The sequence below is a fragment of the Oenanthe melanoleuca genome, chromosome 2 (genome assembly GCF_029582105.1).
Source record: "Oenanthe melanoleuca isolate GR-GAL-2019-014 chromosome 2, OMel1.0, whole genome shotgun sequence".
NCBI lineage: Eukaryota > Metazoa > Chordata > Aves > Passeriformes > Muscicapidae > Oenanthe > Oenanthe melanoleuca.
In genome coordinates, this window is record NC_079335.1 from 147,017 (window position 1) to 167,284 (window position 20,268).

General features: G+C 49.0%; 1 protein-coding gene across 11 annotated transcripts in view; it reads right to left on the reverse strand.

Moving 5' to 3' along the window:
• Positions 1-20,268, reverse strand: part of SCRIB (scribble planar cell polarity protein) — a 129,340-nt gene that overhangs the window by 66,159 nt on the left and 42,913 nt on the right. For all 11 annotated transcript variants that reach the window (XM_056483033.1, XM_056483034.1, XM_056483032.1 and 8 more), the window contains exons 16-17: positions 17,244-17,306; positions 52-141 (exon numbers count right to left, since the gene is read on the reverse strand). In XM_056483033.1, the coding sequence (XP_056339008.1) occupies positions 52-141; positions 17,244-17,306 (153 nt within the window). The remainder of the gene's footprint in view (positions 1-51; positions 142-17,243; positions 17,307-20,268) is intronic.

Consider the following 20,268-nt stretch of genomic DNA (forward strand, 5'->3'; position numbering starts at 1 on the left):
GGGGATTAAGGGCTGCTCCAGCCCTGGATTTGGGGGATTCCGGGCTCTTACCTCGTCGTCCCCCTTATAGGGCGTGGAGCCCCTGCCCCCCGCGATGCTGATGCCCAGCCCCCCCGTCTGCCGGACAATGGTCAGCGTCAGCTGCAACAGAGGGACAGCGGTCAGGGCGGGGCTGGCCAGGGGAGGGTCAGTACAGCCAAAAACAGACCAGAAACGGACCGAAAACAGAGCAGAAACACACCAAAACCACACCAGAAACACACCAGAAACACAGCAAAAACAGAGCAGAAAAACACCAAAACCACACCAGAAACAGACCAAAAACACACCAAAAACAGAGCAAAAGCACAACAAAAACACACCAAAAACACAGCAAAATTACACCACAAACACACCAAAGACACAGCCTCAGGGAGGGCTCCTTTCACCAAAAACACACCAAAAACAAACCAAAAACATGCACCAAAAATACAGCCCCAAGGGAGGGCTCTTTTCATCAAAACCACAGCCCCAAGGGAGGGCTCTTTTCACCAAAACCACATAAAAACCACCCCAAAACACCGACCCAGGGCACCTGTGGGTGACCCGCGGCACTCACACCAGCCCCACCACAACACAGGACACCCCAACCCCTTCCCAGGCTCAGTCCTGGCCCCACAGTCCCCTCACTGGACACACAGGAGGGGATTCAGCACAATCCAAATGTGCAGCCAGGGACTGGAGCACAGAGCAGGGACAGAGTCACAGCCCTGAGGTGAAAGTCTTCCTTTGGGTTAAATCCATCAGCACTGGGGATCCCAGGTAAATCAGGGACAGTGCCCAGAGCCCAGCCTGGCTCTGCAGGGGTTAAATCCATCAGCACTGGGGATCCCAGGTAAGTCAGGGACACTGCTCCCAGCCCAGCCTGGCTCTGCAGGGGTTAAATCCATCAGCACTGGGGATCCCAGGTAAATCAGGGACACTGCTCCCAGCCCAGCCTGGCTCTGCAGGGGTTAAATCCATCAGCACTGGGGATCCCAGGTAAGTCAGGGACAGTGCTCCCAGCCCAGCCTGGCTGGGCAGGGGTTAAATCCATCAGCACTGGGGATCCCAGGTAAATCAGGGACACTGCTCCCAGCCCTGGGGTGAAATTCCTCCTTTTGGGTTAAATCCATCAGCACTGGGGATCCCAGGTAAATCAGGGACAGTGCTCACAGCCCTGGGGTGAAATTCCTCCTTTTGGGTTAAATCCATCATCCCAGGTGACCCCAGCACGGTGGGCAGTGACCTGCAGGGCACCACCACACCCTGCATGGACACCTGGCTATGCTGCACTGATGGAAATGCACACCCAGCTCCCCAAATCCCCCTCTGAGGATCACAGCTGAGCCACCCACGTCCTCCTGCCTCCCACCTCCATCCCCAGCCATGCCCAGTGCCAGCAGCTCCAGGACACCAGCACAGGCCATTCCCATGGCACAACTCCAGCAGGACAGGGAGCACACAGGGACAGGAGCAGCACAGGCAGGGCTCTCTCAGGGCCAAGCAGCTGCTTGGTGAGACAGAAACAGGCACAGACTGCTCCAGAGAACCAAATCTGCTGTCCTCCACTGCAATTTCCTCATTGAAAAAGGGCCAGGAGGGAGAGAGGCTGCTGCAGAGATGTCAAAGTGTCACTGTCACCAAAAGAAACAGGAGTTCAACACTTCCCTTCCACCCCCTTTCACTCCTGCAATCACAGAACCAACTTCTTGTGGAGATTCTGCTAAGTTTAAAACAAAAACCAAACCAAAAAACTGAAATGAGGAACCAGCTGAGGTGCTCTGCCAGTTCCTCCGACACCCACTGAACAGCAAAGCAGAATCTTCCCAGGGAAATCCCTGATTCCAGACCTGCATCAGTCACTGTGTCTGCTGCAAGAGCCAGAAAAATTCCAAGTTCAGGAATTCCAGACCTGCATCAGTCACTGTGTCTGCTGCAAGAGCCAGAAAAATTCCAAGTTCAGGAATTCCAGACCTGCATCAGTCACTGTGTCTGGTGCAAGAGCCAGGAAAATTCCAACTTCTGGAATTCCAGACCTGCATCAGTCACTGTGTCTGTTGTAAGAGCCAGAAAAATTCCAAGTTCTGGAATTCCAGACCTGCATCAGTCACTCCCTTGGTGCAAGAGCCAGAAAAATTCCAAGTTCTGGAATTCCAGAAATTCAACTGGCCTGAGGGGGAAGAACCTTCTGTCCATCAGTGCACACTGAAAAGCAAAACAGCAGAGAACAGATTAAAAACACTGAGACACCTGCAGCAAAGGGCTTGGATTAGATATAGACACATGTGGGCTGAAAAGAGAATTTCAAACTCCAAAGCCAGTCAGTTCTCCCACAGAAACCAGTGAGGAACTGAACTGTGGTGAGTGAACTGAATGGTGGTGAGTGAAGTGAACTGTGGTGAGTGAACTGAACTGTGGTGAATGAACTGAACTGTGGTGAGTGAACTGAACTGTGGTGAGTGAACTGAACTGTGGTGAGTGAACTGAACTGTGGTGAGGAACTGAACTGTGGTGAATGAACTGAACTGTGGTGAATGAACTGAACTGTGGTGAATGAACTGAACTGTGGTGAGCGAACTGAACTGTGGTGAGTGAACTGAACTGTGGTGAGGAACTGAACTGTGGTGAGTGAAGTGAATTGTGGTGAGTGAACTGAACTGTGGTGAGTGAACTGAACTGTGGTGAGCGAACTGAACTGTGGTGAGTGAACTGAACTGTGGTGAGTGAACTGAACTGTGGTGAGGAACTGAACTGTGGTGAGTGAAGTGAATTGTGGTGAGTGAACTGAACTGTGGTGAGCGAACTGAATTGTGGTGAGTGAACTGAATTGTGGTGAGTGAAGTGAATTGTGGTGAGCGAACTGAATTGTGGTGAGTGAACTGAATTGTGGTGAGTGAACTGAATTGTGGTGAGTGAAGTGAATTGTGGTGAGTGAAGTGAATTGTGGTGAGTGAAGTGAATTGTGGTGAGGAACTGAATTGTGATGAGTGAATTGAACTGGTGGGTGTTTGTTTGAGATCTGTGCAAAGAGTAATGATGTGAATATGAACCTTAAAAAGAAAAACCTGGATCCAGCCCTTTGTAATTCCTTCCATGGTGCAGCTCTGGCTGTTTCTGGCACTGAACCCTTCAGTTCTTTGGGCTGGCACTGAAACCAGAGCTCAGAGCTGCCCCAGGCACAGCTCAGGTCCCTCCTCACCAGGGATCTCACTGGGTGTTTATGGACCTCACTGGGCGTTTATGGACTCACTGGGTATTTCCCTCTTTGTGTTTTCCCCCCAGAGATCTGATCTGTGCTGCTTCCCACCAAAACTCACTGCATCTTCCTCTGCAGGAAGGACAAACCCCCATGGAGGTGCACCACTGCTGGAGTCAGTGAGTCAGGGGAAATCAGAGTGCAGGGATGGAATCAAAGCCTTTGGGTGGATTGAAGTACATTAAGGCTCTCACACATAAAGTAGATGTTTAAGTAGAAGTCAGTCAGTAATTTTAGGGTGAGCTCTGATGCTTTTAGTGAGTGAAAGGTTTCAAATGCCACAGTAGCTGTGAGTGTTCTAGTGAAGGGTGAAACACACTGATATCTGCAGTGGAGGCTCCAGGCCCACAGCTGTAGGCAGGACTGAGACATAACAGAGCTCTAGTAAGAATATTGCTGACATTTCTCACATAGAACAAGACAGATTGTATGAGTAGTTCTATAGGTAACCTGGTGTGCTCAGAAACTGGAATTGGAACAGGTTAAGGAGTGGTGGTCTGAGTTTGTGTCTGAGCTTGTTGGAAAAATCCCATTTAAGAGTTTGTACTGGGAGAGTTGGTGCTTTCAGCCTTTGGCTTTTACGCATCTGCTCTTTGCCAGGCTGCTGCTTTGCCATTGCCTGTTGAGACTGATGTGCTTTGTAACAAGATGTGCTTTGTAACAAATAACCTTTTAACTATCAGCTGCTTTGCTTATTTAACATAACCCAAGGAGCAGGAGCCATGAGCTCAGAGCAGGAGCCTGAGAGCTCTGGGGGTCAGAAAGAACCCCCACCTGTAATGTTTGGTGTAACTGCTCTTTCACATGGAATCATGGAATGCCTTGGGTGGGAAGGGACCTGGAAGCTCCTCCTCCTGTTCACACTCACCTGCTCCTGCAGGAACTCCCAGCTTCCAGCACAGCTGCACACCTGGCAGGCAGCAGCCAGAGGCAGCTGGTGCTGCCCAGCAGCTCTGGGGCACTCTGAACTTGCTGCAGTCAGTGCAACTCATCACTGAGAGCTCCTGCAGCCTGCCAGAGTGACAGGAATGTCTCATTTGTCTTTACAAACTAGCTCTGGATCAGCTGGTGGATAAAACCAGCACTGAGACATAAAAGAAACCATGGGATGGATTCCACTGATTGAATGGAAAAAGGTATTTCCTTTACAAACAAATTGTAGGTTGGCTGATCAATGAAATTGGATATTGGAAGATGAAAGAAGAAATGGGGAAGAACTATGAATTCTGTAAGAATTAGAAATTAAAAGGGAGGATTGTGCATTAGAGGGGAATCTCAGGTGTCAGGGTTTGGGAAGTCTGTGCCTCTCAAGTACCTCAGCAAGGGGGAAAGAGAGAGGGAAATTGGGATAAAAAGGGAGGCTGCAGCCTCCAAAAATGTGAGAGATGCCAGGAGATGGCCCATGGCCTCTCCCTTTACTGGAATAAAGCAAAGGGACTCCTCTGCCTCCTTTGTGGACACAAACCTCTGGTGTCTGTGGGTTCATTTTCCTGACACAGGACTGAGGGACAAAGCCCAGAGCTGCTGAGAGACCAAGTTTGTTGGGAAGGATGAGGAGTTGGCAGGAGGTCTCACAGGGATGTGAACAACAGAAAGATTTCTGAATGGAGAATCTGAAGGAGGAATAGAGATGAGAGCAAGTTTTGATGCAGAAGAAAAGAATTGCTGAGCCAGTCTTACTGGGTAACTAAAAAGGCAAAGGGCAGTGGGTGGGAAGGGGCTTTCATGACTCTGAGAAAACGATAAAGCCACCTCAAACAAAACACGTTTTTACCAAGCAAAAGGATTTTCACAAACAAACAAAAATACCATGTTGCAAGTACAAAGAAGAACTCAGGATTTTCCACTGCAAGAAAACTGAAAAACAACTTCTAACTTAAACTGGAACACACTGACCTTTTGTGACTGGAAAATAGTGACATGAATATGGTAATGCTAGTAGTTAAATAGGGTATAGGCAATAGTAAAGGTATTGATTGGCTGTCATGTTTTAAAATGCTCTGCAATGAAAAGTAAATAATGCTTTGTAACCAGAACTAGAAGAAGGAACCCACAGCTGGGGCTGGGCTCTGTCACCCATGGTCTGTGAATTGCTGCATCATTTGGATGCAATAAACAGCATTTTAAATGATAAGTAAATTGCTGCATCATTTGGATGCAATAAACAGCATTTTAAATGATAAATAAATTGCTGCATCATTTGGATGCAATAAACAGCATTTAAAATGATAAATAAATTGCTGCATCATTTGGATGCAACAAAGAGCATTTAAAATGATAAATAAATTGCTGCACTGTTTAAATTCAATAAAGAGCACTTTAAAGAGCCCTGTAGCTCCACATCCCTCGTTTTTAGGCTCTTACACAAGTTTTCCCTCCACACACAGCTGGGGCTGGGGTGCAAGGGCTGCACTCCCACCAGGCACAGCTGCTGCCAGCACAGGCAGCCATCTGTAAATGTGTGCACATCTGCACACAGCTGGGCTCACAGCAAAGTCCAGCCACAGGAACAGAGCTGGGGAAAGGGCTGGGGGGCTCAGGAGGGACCCCTCAGCCTCCACAGCTCCCTGAGAGGAGGGGGAGCAAGCTGGGGTCAGGCTTTGCTGCCAGGGAACAGGGACAGGACAAGCCTCAGGTTGTGCCACGAGCAGTCTGGGTTTGGGGAAATTCCTTCCTGTACATCCCTGTCCAGCCCTGGCATGGAGTGCTCAGCACAGGGTGGGGTGTTCATGGCTGTGAGTGCTCAAGAACCACATGGAGATGGTTTAGTGACAGCTAAGACAGATTGTATGAGTAGTTCTGTAGGTAACCTGGTGTGCCAAGAAACTGGAATTGTAACAGGTTAAGGAGTGGTGGTCTGAGTTTGTGTCTGAGCTTGTTGGGAAAATCCTGGATAAGGGTTTTACTGGGAGAGTTGGTGCTTTCAGCCATTCAGCTTTTACCCATCTGCTCTTTGCCAGATTTTTGCTTTGCCATTGCTTTTTTGCCATTGCCTGTTAAGACTGATGTGCTCTGTAACATAACCTGATGAGTAGGAGCCAAGAGCTCAGAGTTGGTGCCTCAGAGCACTAAAGGTTGTAACCTCATAATCCCAATGATATCAGGAAGAATTTCTCCCCAGAAAGGGGCAGCAGGAAGTGGCAGGGGCTGCTCAGGGGGGTGGCAGAGTCACCATCCCTGGCTGGTGACAAGGTGTTAATCAGTCACAGGCTGAACTGGATGGTCCTGCAGGTGTTTCCTACCCTAAATAACTCTGGGACTCTGTTCACCCTGGCTGCACACAGCTGGGGCATGGAGAGCAGGAGGCACTGAAAGATGAGAAGAGCTAAATCTGTCTGGCTCTGGTCAGTGACAGCTCAGGGGACAAGGCTGAAAATATCTGTGAGATGGGAGGTGGCTGTGTGACTGCTGAGAGCTGAATTAACCCCAGATAATTAACCCCAGATAATTAACCCCAGGCAGGGGAAAGGAACAGGAAGGAAACAGGAGAGCAGCCCCTGGACACAGGCTGGGGGTTCCCTGGCTCTGATTTATTCCTTCACTGCTCCATGGGCTCAGTTCTCAAAGGAAAGGGGACTGGAGGGCAGAGAGGGGGGCACAGCACAGAGAACCCAAAACACCTCCAGAAAAGCAAAGCAGAGAACCCAAAAGAGACCTGTGACAGCAGGACTGGGACAGCAGGACTGGGACAGACAGGACTGGGGACAGCAGGACTGGGACAGACAGGACAGGGACAGGGACAGCAGGACTGGGACAGACAAGACAGGGACAGGTCAGGGACTGTCACAGCCCCACTGGTGACAGAGGGGACAGGGACAGAGGGGGACAGGGACCTGCCACGCCCTGGCTGCTGCTCTGCCCCTGCCCTTCCCTCCCCCAGGGACTCAAGGACACTGAGCACGCTGCCCACAGGGAGAGGGAAGCAGGGACACTTTAGAAAGTCAGAAGTGGCTGCAGGGACTCACACCGAGCTCAGGAGCACTGCTGTGTCTGTACAAAGTGTGATTCCACCCCGGCCACGACAGAAATGTGTCAGTGACAGCAACCCTTCCCTGGGCAGGTGGTGCTGAGTCACATCCTGGGGGTGCTGAGAGCCTCAGCCAGGCTCCCTCCCCAAAACCTGGGGCCTCTGGGGGCCCTGCAGCCTGGGCTGCTTTAGGACTCCAGGATCAGGCACTGAATTCATCAACTCCACAAACTGAGCAACCTGGTGCTTCCCTCTTGCCACAGCTGGGAGCCAGCTTTGGGCACAGAAGTAGGAAAAAAAAGGAATTCTGCAGCTTTATCAGGGGCACAGAAATAGAAAAAGAAAAGGAATTCTGTAGCTTTGGCAGGGGCACAGAAATAGGAAAAAAAAAGGAATTCTGCAGCTTTGGCAGGGGCACAGAAACAGGAAAAAAAAAAGGAATTCTGCAGCTTTGGCAGGGGCACAGAAACAGGAGAAAAAAAAAGGAATTTTGCAGCTTTGGCAGGGGCACAGAAATAGAAAAAGGGAATCAATCCTGCAGCTTTGGCAGGGACACAAAAATAGAAATAGAAAAGAAGAGAATCCTGCAGCTTTGGCAGGGACACAAACAGAAATAGAAACAGAAAAGAAGGGAATCCTGCCTGGCCAGACTGTGGAATACAGCAGGACAGGGTCTCTCTGGAAATGAAAACACTCAAATGCTTCAAGAGCAGCAAAAAGCATTGTCCCCAAAGCCACCAATCCTCAAACCAGAAACAGGATAAAAACCTGCACCTGATTCCGGACAGGCAACACTGAACCCATACCATTCCATCTCCTCAGCAGCACAGAATTCTGATTCCTGTTCTTACAATGGGATTTTTATATCACTGTATTTTCCACTATAAAATTCCACTGGAGACTCTGCTCAGCCCAGCAAGTTCAGACTTTTTGAAAGGTCTGCTTTGCCCATCATTTAATATACGATTATAAGACTATAAAGGCTGGGGGGGTTTACAACTCGCCTAAAATCTACTTGCACAATCCCACCAATCCTAATCCCACCAATCCTTATCCAAATCAATCATAATCCCACCAATCCTAATCCAAATATATCATAATCCCACCAATCCTAATCCCACCAACTAATCCCATCAAACCTAATCCAAATATATCATAATCCCACCAATGCTAATCCCACCAACCCTAATCCAACAAATTAATCCCATCAATCCTAATCCCACCAATTCTAATCCCATCAACCCTAATCCAACAAATTAATCCCATCAATCCGAATCCCACCAATCCTAATCCAAAACAGTCATAATCCCACCAATCCTAATCCCACCAATCCTAATCCAAATCAATCATAATCCCACCAATCATAATCCCATCAATCCTAATCCCACCAATCCTAATCCCATCAATCCTAATCCAACAAATTAAACCCATCAATCCTAATCCCACCAATCCTAATCCAAAACAGTCATAATCCCACCAATCCTAATCCCACCAATTAATCCCATCAATCCTAATACCACCAATCCTAATGCCATAAATAATAATCCCACAAACCCTAATCCCACCAATCCTAATCCAAATCAATCATAATGCCACCAATCCTAATCCAAATCAATCATAATGCCACCAATCCTAATCCCACCAATCCTAATCCAAATCAATCCTAATCCCACCAATCCTAATCCAAATCAATCATAATTCCATCAATCCTAATCCCAGCAATTAATCCCATCAAACATAATCCCACCAATCCTAATCCCACAAATCCTAATCCCAACAACCCTAATCCCACCAATCCTGATCCCACCAATCATAATCCCATCAATCATAATCCCACCAATCCTAATCCAAATCATAATCCCACCAATCCTAATCCAAATCAATCACAATCCCATCAAACAATCCCAATCATAATCCCGTAAATCAATCCCATCAATCATAATCCCACCAATCTCATCAACCCTAATCCCACCAATCCTAATCCCATAAATTAATCCTACCAATCAAAATCCCATAAATCAATCCTAATCCCACAAATCAATTAATCACATAAATCATCTCATCAAAGATAATTCCACCAATCAACCACATCAATCACAATCCCACCAACCACATCAATCACAATCCCACCAATCCTAATCCCACCAATCCTAATCCAAATCAATCCTAATCCCACCAATCACAATCCCACCAATCATAATACCATCAATCCTAATCCCACCAATACTAATCCCATCAATCCTAATCCCACCAATCCTAATCCCATCAATCCTAACCTCATCAATCCTAATCCCATCAATTAATACCACCAATCCTAATCCCACCAATCCTAATCCAATCAATCCTAATCCCACCAATCACAATCCCACCAATCCTAACCCAAATCAATCATAATCCCATCAATCCTAAACCTATCAATCATAATCCCGCCAATCATAATCCAAATCAATCCCATCAGTCATAATCCCATCAACCACATCAATCACAGTCTCATCAATCATAATCCCGTCAATCAATCCCATCAATCATAATTCAATTATAATCCCACCAATTAATCGCCTCAATCATAATACCACCAATCATAATCCTGTCAATCCCAATCATAATTCAATCATCATCCCATCAAGCATAATCCCATCAATCAATGCCATCAATTAATCCCATAAATCCTAATCCCACCAATCCTAATCCAAATCAATCATAATCCCACCAATCCTAATCCCATCAATCCTAATCCCATAAATCCTAATCCCAGCAATTAATCCTATCAAACATAATCCCACCAATCCTAATCCCGCCACACCAATTAATCCCAGCAATCATAATACCACCAATCCTAATCCCACCAATCCTAATCCAAATCAATCATAATCTCACCAATCCTAACCCCATCAATCCTAACCCAAATCAATCATAATCCCATCAATCCTAAACCTATCAATCCTAATCCCGCCAATCATAATCCAAATCAATCCCATCAGTCATAATCCCATCAACCACATCAATTGCAGTCTCATCAATCATAATCCCATCAATCCTAATCCCATCAATCATAATTCAATTATAATCCCACCAATCACCTCAATCATAATACCACCAATCATAATCCTGTCAATCCCAATCATAATTCAATCATCATCCCATCAAGCATAATCCCATCAATCAATGCCATCAATCATAATCCCATAAATCCTAATCCCATAAATCCTAATCCAAATCAATCATAATCCCATCAATCCTAATCCCACCAATCCTAATCCAATCAATCATAATCCCATCAATCCTAATCCCACCAATCCTAATCCAAAACAATCATAATTCCACCAATCCTAATCCCATCAATGAATCCTATAAAACGTAATCCCACCAATCCTAATCCCACCAATGAATCCTATAAAACATAATCCCACCAATCTTAATCCCACCAATCCTAATCCCATCAATCCTAATCCAACAAATTAAACCCATCAATCCTAATCCCACCAATCCTAATCCAAAACAGTCATAATCCCACCAATCCTAATCCCACCAACCCTAATCCCACCAATTAATCCCATCAATCCTAATACCACCAATCCTAATCCCAGAAATAATAATCCCACAAACCCTAATCCCACCAATCCTAATCCCAAATCAATCATAATCCCACCAATCCTAATCCCACCAAACAAATCCTAATCCCATCAATCCTAATCCAACAAATTAAACCCATCAATCATAATTCCATCAATCCTAATCCCAGCAATTAATCCCATCAAACATAATCCCACCAATCCTAATCCCACAAATCCTAATCCCAACAACCCTAATCCCACCAATCCTGATCCCACCAATCATAATCCCACCAATCCTAATCCCATAAATCATAATCCCACCAATCCTAATCCAAAATCATAATCCCATCAAACAATCCCAATCATAATCCCGTAAATCAATCCCATCAATCATAATCCCACCAATCTCATCAACCCTAATCCCACCAATCCTAATCCCATAAATCATAATCCTACCAATCAAAATCCCATAAATCAATCCTAATCCCACAAATCAATTAATCACATAAATCATCTCATCAAAGATAATTCCACCAATCAACCACATCAATCACAATCCCACCAACCACATCAATCACAATCCCACCAATCCTAATCCCACCAATCCTAATCCAAATCAATCCTAATCCCACCAATCACAATCCCACCAATCATAATACCATCAATCCTAATCCCACCAATTAATCCCATCAATCCTAATCCCATCAATCCTAACCTCATCAATCCTAATCCCATCAATTAATACCACCAATCCTAATCCCACCAATCCTAATCCAAATCAATCCTAATCCCAATCACAATCCCACCAATCATAATACCATCAATCCTAACCCAAATCAATCATAATCCCATCAATCCTAAACCTATCAATCATAATCCCGCCAATCATAATCCAAATCAATCCCATCAGTCATAATCCCATCAACCACATCAGTCTCATCAATCATAATCCCGTCAATCAATCCCATCAATCATAATTCAATTATAATCCCACCAATTAATCGCCTCAATCATAATACCACCAATCATAATCCTGTCAATCCCAATCATAATTCAATCATCATCCCATCAAGCATAATCCCATCAATCCTAATGCCATCAATCATAATCCCATAAATCCTAATCCCACCAATCCTAATCCAAATCAATCATAATCCCACCAATCCTAATCCCATCAATCCTAATCCCATAAATCCTAATCCCAGCAATTAATCCTATCAAACATAATCCCACCAATCCTAATCCCACCAATCCTAATCCCAGCAATTAATACCACCAATCCTAATCCCACCAATCCTAATCCAAATCAATCATAATCCCACCAATCCTAATCTCACCAATCCTAACCCCATCAATCCTAACCCAAATCAATCATAATCCCATCAATCCTAAACCTATCAATCCTAATCCCGCCAATCATAATCCAAATCAATCCCATCAGTCATAATCCCATCAACCACATCAATTGCAGTCTCATCAATCATAATCCCATCAATCAATCCCATCAATCATAATTCAATTATAATCCCACCAATCACCTCAATCATAATACCACCAATCATAATCCTGTCAATCCCAATCATAATTCAATCATCATCCCATCAAGCATAATCCCATCAATCAATGCCATCAATCATAATCCCATAAATCCTAATCCCATAAATCCTAATCCAAATCAATCATAATCCCATCAATCCTAATCCCACCAATCCTAATCCAAAACAATCATAATTCCACCAATCCTAATCCCATCAATGAATCCTATAAAACATAATCCCACCAATCCTAATCCCACCAATCCTAATCCCACCAATGAATCCTATAAAACATAATCCCACCAATCTTAATCCCACCAATCCTAATCCCATCAATCCTAATCCAACAAATTAAACCCATCAATCCTAATCCCACCAATCCTAATCCCACCAACCCTAATCCCACCAATTAATCCCATCAATCCTAATACCACCAATCCTAATCCCAGAAATAATAATCCCACAAACCCTAATCCCACCAATCCTAATCCAAATCAATCATAATGCCACCAATCCTAATCCCACCAATCCTAATCCCATCAATCCTAATCCCACCAATTAATCCCATCAATTCTAATCCCACGCATACTAATCCAAATAATAATCCAAATCAATCCCATCAATCATAATTCAATCATAATTCAATCATAATCCCATCAATCACGTAAATCATAATCCCATCAATCATAATCCCACCAATCCTAATCCCACCAACCCTAATCCAGTCAACCCTAATCCCACAAATCCTAATCCCGCCAACCCCAATCCAGTCAACCCTAATCCCGCCAACCCAAATCCCGCCACCCCAATCCCGCCAACCCAAATCCAGTCAATCCTAATCCCACCAACCCTAATCCCCAACCCTAGTCCCACCAACCATAAACCCATCAATCCTAATCCCATTAATCAATCACATTCCTAATCCCACCAATCCTAATCCCATAAATCAATTCTAATCCCACAAACCAATTAATTACATAAATCATTATATCATCAAACATAATCCCACCAATCATAATCCCATCAATCATAATTCAAGCATAATTCCATGATTCCATAAAAACACTGAGGACCCTCCCAACCAGTAGGAAAAGGACATAAAAACATTTTTATGGGAATAAATTAAAAGCCAGACAAATTAAAACTAAAATATGGCACATTTCTCTTTGCTCAGTAGGAACTTTGATCATCTCAAAAATTAAACAAGAGAAATGGGAGTGTTGTACCCTTTTTTAACATCAAAAAGACTTCACTCTGTCATGTTCCAGTCAGGCCAGGTTACATGATCCTTCCTGCACTGCACAAGAGGTTCATCAAACTCTTCCAGCTTTAAAATCTCTGGGTCACATTGTGGGAAATCAGATTTGCTGCATAAGAATTCCAAGTCTGACAATGCCCTGATGAAGCACACAGCCTGTAAATGCAAATCCAGAGCAAGGGGAAGAGCTGCAGGTGTGCAGAGCAGAGAGCAGCCCCAGACAGGGGCCCAGGATGGCTCCCAGTACATCCCAGGGCTCCCCATGGCCTGTGCAGCCTTTCCAAAACTGATCCCTGTGGGCTCAGGGTGGCTCCCAGTACATCCCAGTGCCTGTGGAGCCTTTCCAAAACTGAACCGTCTGAGCTCAGGCTGCTCCAGGATGGCTCCTAGTACATTCCAGAACATCCCAGTGCTCCCCAGTGCCTGTGCAGCCTGTCCAAAACTGATCCCTGTGAGCTCAGGGTGCCTCAGGATGGCTCCCAGTACATCCCAGTGCTCGCCACTGCCTGTGGAGCCTTTCCAAACCTGAACAGCAGCAGCAGGATGTGACACCTGAACTGCAGCAGCAGCAGGGTGTGACACCTGAACTGCAGCAGCAGGGTGTGACACCTGAACTGCAGCAGCAGCAGGGTGTGATACCTGAACAGCAGCAGCACGGTGTGACACCTGAACTGCAGCAGCAGGGTGTGACACCTGAACTGCAGCAGCAGCAGGGTGTGATACCTGAGCAGCAGCAGCAGGGTGTGACACCTGAACTGCAGCAGCAGGGTGTGACACCTGAGCAGCAGCAGCAGCACGGTGTGACACCTGAACAGCAGCAGCAGAGTGTGACACCTGAACTGCAGCAGCAGGGTGTGACACCTGAACTGCAGCAGCAGCAGGGTATGACACCTGAACTGCAGCAGCAGGGTGTGACACCTGAACAGCAGCAGCAGCACGGTGTGACACCTGAGCAGCAGCAGCAGCAGGGTGTGATACCTGAACAGCAGCAGCAGCAGGGTGTGATACCTGAGCAGCAGCAGCAGCAGGGTGTGATACCTGAACTGCAGCAGCAGGGTGTGACACCTGAACAGCAGCAGCAGGGTGTGATACCTGAACTGCAGCAGCAGCAGGGTGTGACACCTGAACTGCAGCAGCAGCAGGGTGTGACACCTGAGCAGCAGCAGCAGCAGGGTGTGATACCTGAGCAGCAGCAGCAGCAGGGTGTGATACCTGAACTGCAGCAGCAGCAGGGTATGACACCTGAGCAGCAGCAGCAGCAGGGTGTGATACCTGAGCAGCAGCAGCAGCAGGGTGTGACACCTGAACTGCAGCAGCAGCAGGGTGTGACACCTGAACAGCAGCAGCAGCAGGGTGTGACACCTGAACTGCAGCAGCAGCATGGTGTGACACCTGAACTGCAGCAGCAGCACGGTGTGACACCTGAGCAGCAGCAGCAGCAGGGTGTGACACCTGGGCACAGTTTGGGACCCTCCTCCCACTGCCCCTGCCCAGCAGCTTCCCAGCTGGTTCCCCCAGAACCACCTGCAAGCATTGCTCAGGTCTGCTCTCAAACAGGTGCTCAACATGCTGCTTTTCCCCTCTCAAAGCCCCTCCACAGCCCAGCACAGCCACTCCAGCAAGGCAGATGGGGATGGAGGCAGAACACTGCACAGAGGCAGCCCTGCAATGCAGGGATCCACCACAGGGTGTCACACACTTCAACAAAATATTAATTTTAACAAAGTTTTTCTGCTGCAGCAGAGCCCCCTCAGCACCCTCAGCAGGAGCTCAGGGTGTACCTGGGTGCTGGCAGAAGCTGGGCATGTCCCTCTAGTCCTGTTCCAAGATCAGCCTCCAGCTCACTTATGGTTTAGGATTAAAGAAACCATATCACACTGTCAGCAACCAGCCCCTCTTCCCTCGGGCTGTAATTAATGATAAAAGGAATGTGACAGCAATATCATGTTGGAGTCAGTGAGTCAGGGGTCTCTGAATTCTTCAGAGAGATCAGAATGCAGGGATTGAATCAAAGTCTTTGGATGGATTAAAGTACATTAAGGCTCTCACACATAAAGTAGATGTTTAAGTAGAAGTCAGTCAATAATTTTAGGGTGAGCTCTGATGCTTTTAGTGAGTGAAAGGTTTCAAATGCCAGAGCAGCAGAGCCAGTTCTAGTGAAGGGTGAAACACACTGATATCTGCAGTGGAGGCTCCAGGCCCACAGCTGTAGGCAGGACTGAGACATAACAGAGCTCTAGTAAGAATATTGCTGACATTTCTCACATAGAACAAGACAGATTGTATGAGTAGTTCTATAGGTAACCTGGTGTGCTCAGAAACTGGAATTGGAACAGGTTAAGGAGTGGTGGTCTGAGTTTGTGTCTGAGCTTGTTGGAAAAATCCTGGATAAGAGTTTGTGTTGGGAGAGTTGGTGCTTTCAGCCTTTGGCTTTTTCCACTGCATTTGCCATTGTTTGTCTGCTTGCCTTTTGAGACTGATGTGCTTTTTAATAAGATGTGCTTTGTAATAAATAACCCTGTTACCTATCAGCTTCTTTGCTTATTTAACATAACCCAGCGAGAAGGAGCCAAGAGCTCAGAGTAGGAGCCTGAGAGCTCTGGGGGTCTGAGAACCTCACAGCATCACAAATTCAAACTGTGCTGCTCAAGGGCACCAGGCTCTCTGCCCTGCCCAGGTCCATCAGCCCATGGGTTCTTCTCAAGGAACATCCCTGGAAGCAGCAGAGTCCTTTGGAAGTGTCCAAGGACACGCTGGTCAGGGCTTGGGCTCATCAAGGCTCCTTGCTGAGCGCTCCCCAGAGCTACAGGACAATCAAATACTCCAAATCAACTTCCCAAAGCTGGTCTGCCCTTGGGTGACCTTTGCCACCACCCCCAGTCTGGGGGATCTGCATCATGCTGCTCCTTGGGAGCTGCACAACCCCTCCTTCCACGGAGTACAGAACAGATCTGTGCCAAGGGGACAGTGCTGAGGGGCACCAGAGGCAGCCTGGGGCCCCCAGCAGCCACAGCCAGCCACCACAGAACCATCCAGGGTGGAAAGATCTCCAGGACCAGGAGATTAGGCAAAAGAGAAACACAAGAATGCTAATGTGGTATTCAGGGACCTAGAGGTGGAGAAATCTCCAGGACCCACAACAGGAGACCACACCTGAGCCAGCTCATGTTCTGCCTGGGTGGAAAGGATTTGTCACCTCCCTCCTGGAAAACCTTACACCAAAACCAAGCAAAATCTGTTTTACACCTCAGAGACAGCCAGGCCACCCCTGTCTCAGCACAGGGGTCTGTCCATGGGAGAGATCTCCACAAGCTGCCAGCACGGGTGCAGCTCCTGGGACACCTGCCTGCACAAAGGCACTGACACTCCTCCATCACCACACAGCAGAGAGGAGCCACCTCAGCCCCTCGGGGTTCCACATGGTTTCCACCTCAGCCCTGCTCTGCAGCAGCCACTCTCACCTCAGGATGGCAAAGGAGGAAAAGGGGAAAGCGAGGAGGAAACAATCACGGTGTTTGTGATCAGCCAGGTCCAGAAGCCACTTGACCCAGAGAGATCAGAGCTCCCCCTGTGACAACGAGGGAGGCTGGGAAGCAAATCAAGCAGGCATGGTGATTTTTGGCAGAGAGAGAACAGTAGGAGTGGTACAGACCTCTTCCTCCTCAATGCGAGCAGGTTCAATCAGCAGATTATTGGCTTGATCAAACGACACCCCCTGTTAGGACAGGAACCAGCAAAGAGGCATGCGGATTAGTGGAGCATCAACCAAACCCACCACCACGACCACCACCACCACCCAACACACACCAGCACGGTATGGGGGCTGGCCTGGCTGCCAGGCACAGCTGGGCTCAGCTCCAGGGACACTGCTGAGGTGAGATCCAGAGATCCAGAGCTGGCCTGGCTCCAGAGTCACTGCAGAGCTCAGCTCCAGGGAGACTGCTGAGCTCAGCTCCAGAGATCCAGAGCTGGCCTGGCTCCAGAGTCACTGCAGAGCTCAGCTCCAGGGAGACTGCTGAGCTCAGCTCCAGAGATCCAGAGCTGGCCTGGCTCCAGAGTCACTGCAGAGCTCAGCTCCAGAGACACTGCTGAGGTGAGATCCAGAGTCACTGCAGAGCTCAGCTCCAGAGATTCAGAGCTGGCCTGGCTGCCAGGCACAGCCGAGCTCAGATCCAGAATCACTGCTGAGCTCAGCTCCAGAGCTCCAGAGCTGGCCTGGCTGCCAGGCACAGCTGAGCTCAGCTCTAGAATCACTGCTAAGTTCAGCCCCAGAGACACTGCTGAGCACAGATCCAGAGATCCAGAGCTGGCCTGGCTCCCAGGGCACAGCTGGGCTCAGCTCCAGGGACACTGCTGAGCTCAGCTCTAGGGACACAGCTGAGGTGAGATCCAGAGCTGGCCTGGCTGCCAGGCACAGCTGAGCTCAGATCCAGAATCACTGCAGAGCTCAGCTCCAGAGCTCCACAGCTGCTCTGGCTCCAGAGTCATTGCAGAGCTCAGTTCCAGGGACACTGCTGAGCACAGATCCAGAGTTCCAGAGCTGCCCTGGCTCCAGAGTCACAGCTGAGCTCAGCTCCAGAGTCATGGCTGAGCTCAGCTCCAGAACCACTGCTGAGCACAGCTCCAGAATCACAGCAGAGCTCAGCTCCAGAGTTCCACAGTTGCTTTGGCTACAGTCACTGCTGAGCGCAGCTCCAAAGACATTGCTGAGCTCAGCTCCAGAGTTCCACAGTTGCTCTGGCTACAGAGACACTGTGAGCTCAGCTCCACAGTCACTGTGAGCTCAGCTCCAGGGTCACTACAGAGCTCAGCTCCAGGGTCACTACAGAGCTCAGCTCCAGGGTCACTGCAGAGCTCAGCTCCAGGGTCACTGCAGAGCTCAGCTCCAGGGTCACTGCAGAGCTCAGCTCCAGAGTGCCAGAGCGGCTCTGGCTACCAGAAGCTCCACAGATCTAGAGCTAAGCCAACATCAGGAGTCACTGATGAACTCCAGAGTTCCAGGTCTGATCAATGTCCTAAGTCACTGCTGAGCTCCAGAGACCTACAGCTGAGCCTACCCATGGAGTCACTGCTGAACTGCAGAGCCCCTGGAGAAACTGAGGAGTTCCACAGCCCTGGGCTGAGCCACTCACAGCACAGCCCTGGGTTGAGCACCTCACAGCACCGGCCTGGGCTGAGCCCCTCACAGCACAGCTCTGGGCTGAGCCCCTCACAGCACAGCCCTGGCTGAGCCCCTCACTGCACAGCCCTGGCTGAGCCCCTCACTGCACAGCCCTGGCTGAGCCCCTCACAGCACAGCTCTGGGCCGAGCCCCTCACAGCACAGCCCTGGGCCGAGCCCCTCACAGCACAGCCCTGGGCCGAGACCCTCACAGCACAGCTCTGGGCCGAGCCCCTCACAGCACAGCCCTGGCTGAGCCCCTCACTGCACAGCCCTGGGCCGAGCCCCTCACAGCACAGCTCTGGGCTGAGCCCCTCACAGCACAGCTCTGGGCTGAGCCCCTCACAGCACAGCTCTGGGCTGAGCCCCTCACAGCACAGCCCTGGGCCGAGCCCCTCACAGCACAGCCCTGGGCCGAGCCCCTCACAGCACAGCCCTGGGCTGAGACCCTCACAGCACAGCTCTGGGCCCCTCACAGCACAGCCCTGAGCACGTCAAAGCACAGCTCTGAGCTGAGCCCCTCACAGCACAGCCCTGAGCCCCTCACAGCACAGCCATGGGCCCCTCACAGCACAGCCATGGGCCCCTCACAGCACAGCCATGGGCCGAGCCCCTCACTGCACAGCCCTGGGCCGAGCCCCTCACTGCACAGCCCTGGGCCGAGCCCCTCACTGCACAGCCCTGGGCCGAGCCCCTCACTGCACAGCCCTGGGCCGAGCCCCTCACTGCACAGCCCTGGGCCGAGCCCCTCACTGCACAGCCCTGGGCTGAGCCCCTCACTGCACAGCCCTGGGCCGAGCCCCTCACTGCACAGCCCTGAGCCCCTCACAGCAAAGCCCTGGGCCGAGCCCCTCACAGCACAGCCCTGGCCTGAGTCCCTCACAGCACAGCTCTGAGCCTCTCACAGCACAGCTCTGGAGTCACTGCTGAGCTCCCAGCTCCAGGGGTGACTCCCCAGCTCCAGAGCAGCCCCCACTCCTGCCCACCACCTTAGCAGTACCAAGTGCCAGCGCACTCCTGCCAAGCAGTACCCCCAAGGCCAGCTTGGTCTATCCCTTGAGCTGACCTCATCCCCTGCATCCTGGGAAGGAGAAAGGGTTAAACACTGGAGAGAAGCCTGTGGTGCCACAAGCTGCTGCTGGAAGGAGCAGCCCCCAACACAACTGCACCAGTCCCTTTCTCTAGTGAAAAGCACATCCAGATGGGCACTTGGGGCTCAGACCTCAGGATTTGTTCTAAAAACCAACTGTCCCTGCAACCAAACCCTCTGTGTGAGGACTGAGCCTCAGGATAAGCTGCAGCCAGGTGGGGCAGTGACCCTGATCTCCTGACACACATTATCTGCTCATGGGCCATCTTTAAACCAGCTGGGCAATCATCTTTATCTTCCCACAGCCCATCCTCCCTCCAGGAGATATCTCCTGTTAATGGCCACTGAGTCCCAGGGCATGACTGATAAAATTCCATCATCCCACTGGGAGATGCTCCAGCCAGGGGAGGAGCCAAGCCTTTCCTAC